General features: G+C 41.2%; 2 protein-coding genes across 2 annotated transcripts; both read left to right on the top strand.

Moving 5' to 3' along the window:
* Positions 1–291: 291 nt before the first annotated feature.
* TM35_000352300 (uncharacterized protein) lies at positions 292–654 on the top strand (the record flags this gene model as incomplete). Its single annotated transcript, XM_029029283.1, has 1 exon — positions 292–654. The coding sequence occupies one exon, from the start codon at positions 292–294 to the stop codon at positions 652–654; it is 363 nt and encodes a 120-aa protein (XP_028879552.1).
* A 175-nt stretch (positions 655–829) lies between these two features.
* TM35_000352290 (uncharacterized protein) lies at positions 830–1,135 on the top strand (the record flags this gene model as incomplete). Its single annotated transcript, XM_029029282.1, has 1 exon — positions 830–1,135. The coding sequence occupies one exon, from the start codon at positions 830–832 to the stop codon at positions 1,133–1,135; it is 306 nt and encodes a 101-aa protein (XP_028879551.1).
* Positions 1,136–1,295: the final 160 nt, after the last annotated feature.

Genomic DNA, 1,295 nt, shown 5'->3' with positions numbered 1-1,295 from the left:
GGAGATTTACTTCATCTAACAGTATTTCCCTGACTCTACTGTTCAATGTCCACTTGGGTTGAGGTACAACTTCCACCCTTGCACGTACCGCTGGAGGTTGATCAGGATCATTTTCTCCCTCTCTTCTTGACGTCACTTCACCATGCGCGTGTTCCACACCTGCGAATTCTTCCACTTCATTCATCGCATGGACATTCATTCTTTTTCTCCTTCTCTTGTCAATCTTTTTTTTTTTTACTACTCACACGCTTCTGCAACACCAAGAAAAAAAAGAAAAAGAAAAGAGAGAAAATGGATGAAATGTCTGTAAAACTACACAGGAAACAGTTTACACTGAGTGACACACACACAAACACACAATCTACAAGAATACGAGACTCATGTTACCAAGGGAAAGCAATTTGTATGTACACTGTATTTAACTCAAAATATGCAGCATGGGTTTCCATTCAGTGTCATTGCACAGTAGTTTACTTCCCACATTCTGTTATCCTGCAAGATAAGGGCCATCTCATGCACAATGAGTTGTGTTCAATCCAGTATCAATACTCAATCAGCAGTGAAGAAGACTCCTTCATTCACCACAACGCAGATATCAAGTACATGTTCATGTTTGGGTGGTCACAGAGTGCGTGCAACACCACTCTCCACTGAGGAACACCACTGCAATGCATCCCACAAACACAATTCCATTCTTTTATCTTTTATTTCATCCACATCGTTCCAACGGGTTGTCCAGTTGATTTTCTTTGACAATGCTTTCTCTTCTGTTCTGTATTAAAAGAAACAACAAAGAAACAATCCCATTCCCTTTCCATCATGCACAAAAATGTTAACATTAACAAAGGGTCTCCTGGTGGGTTCACCATCTCCCCTCCTTTCCCCTTCAGACACTAGAGAAAACCACTGCAAGAGAGGCGACAGTGCAACAGACAGCACACACTTTCGTCTCTGCGTTGCCTCAATACTACTACTCTCATCATCACCAGTGTGCAATAAAGCAAAAAAGAACAACAACACCAGTTATTCGCAAAAACATCAACATAAACTTTATTTTGCATCACACCCTGTGTGCAAGAAATACACAACTCAAGTGAAAAATAAAAACTACAGCAAAGGAGTTACACCATCGTAGAGCAGCAGCTAGAAGGTAACAAAACCACAGTCATAGCTAACCAGGAAAAAAACCCTGAAAAGATCCCCTGGTAGGAGGCTCCATCTCGTCAAGTTACAACCCTCTCGAGTTAGCAATCCAACCCTGTACAGCAAGAGGAATATATTGGTATAATACACAC

Source organism: Trypanosoma theileri, assembly GCF_002087225.1.
Source record: "Trypanosoma theileri isolate Edinburgh chromosome Unknown TM35_Tth_35_V1, whole genome shotgun sequence".
Taxonomy (NCBI): domain Eukaryota; phylum Euglenozoa; class Kinetoplastea; order Trypanosomatida; family Trypanosomatidae; genus Trypanosoma; species Trypanosoma theileri.
The sequence above is the reverse complement of the archived record's forward strand: the minus strand, read 5'-3'. Positions and strand labels throughout refer to the sequence as shown.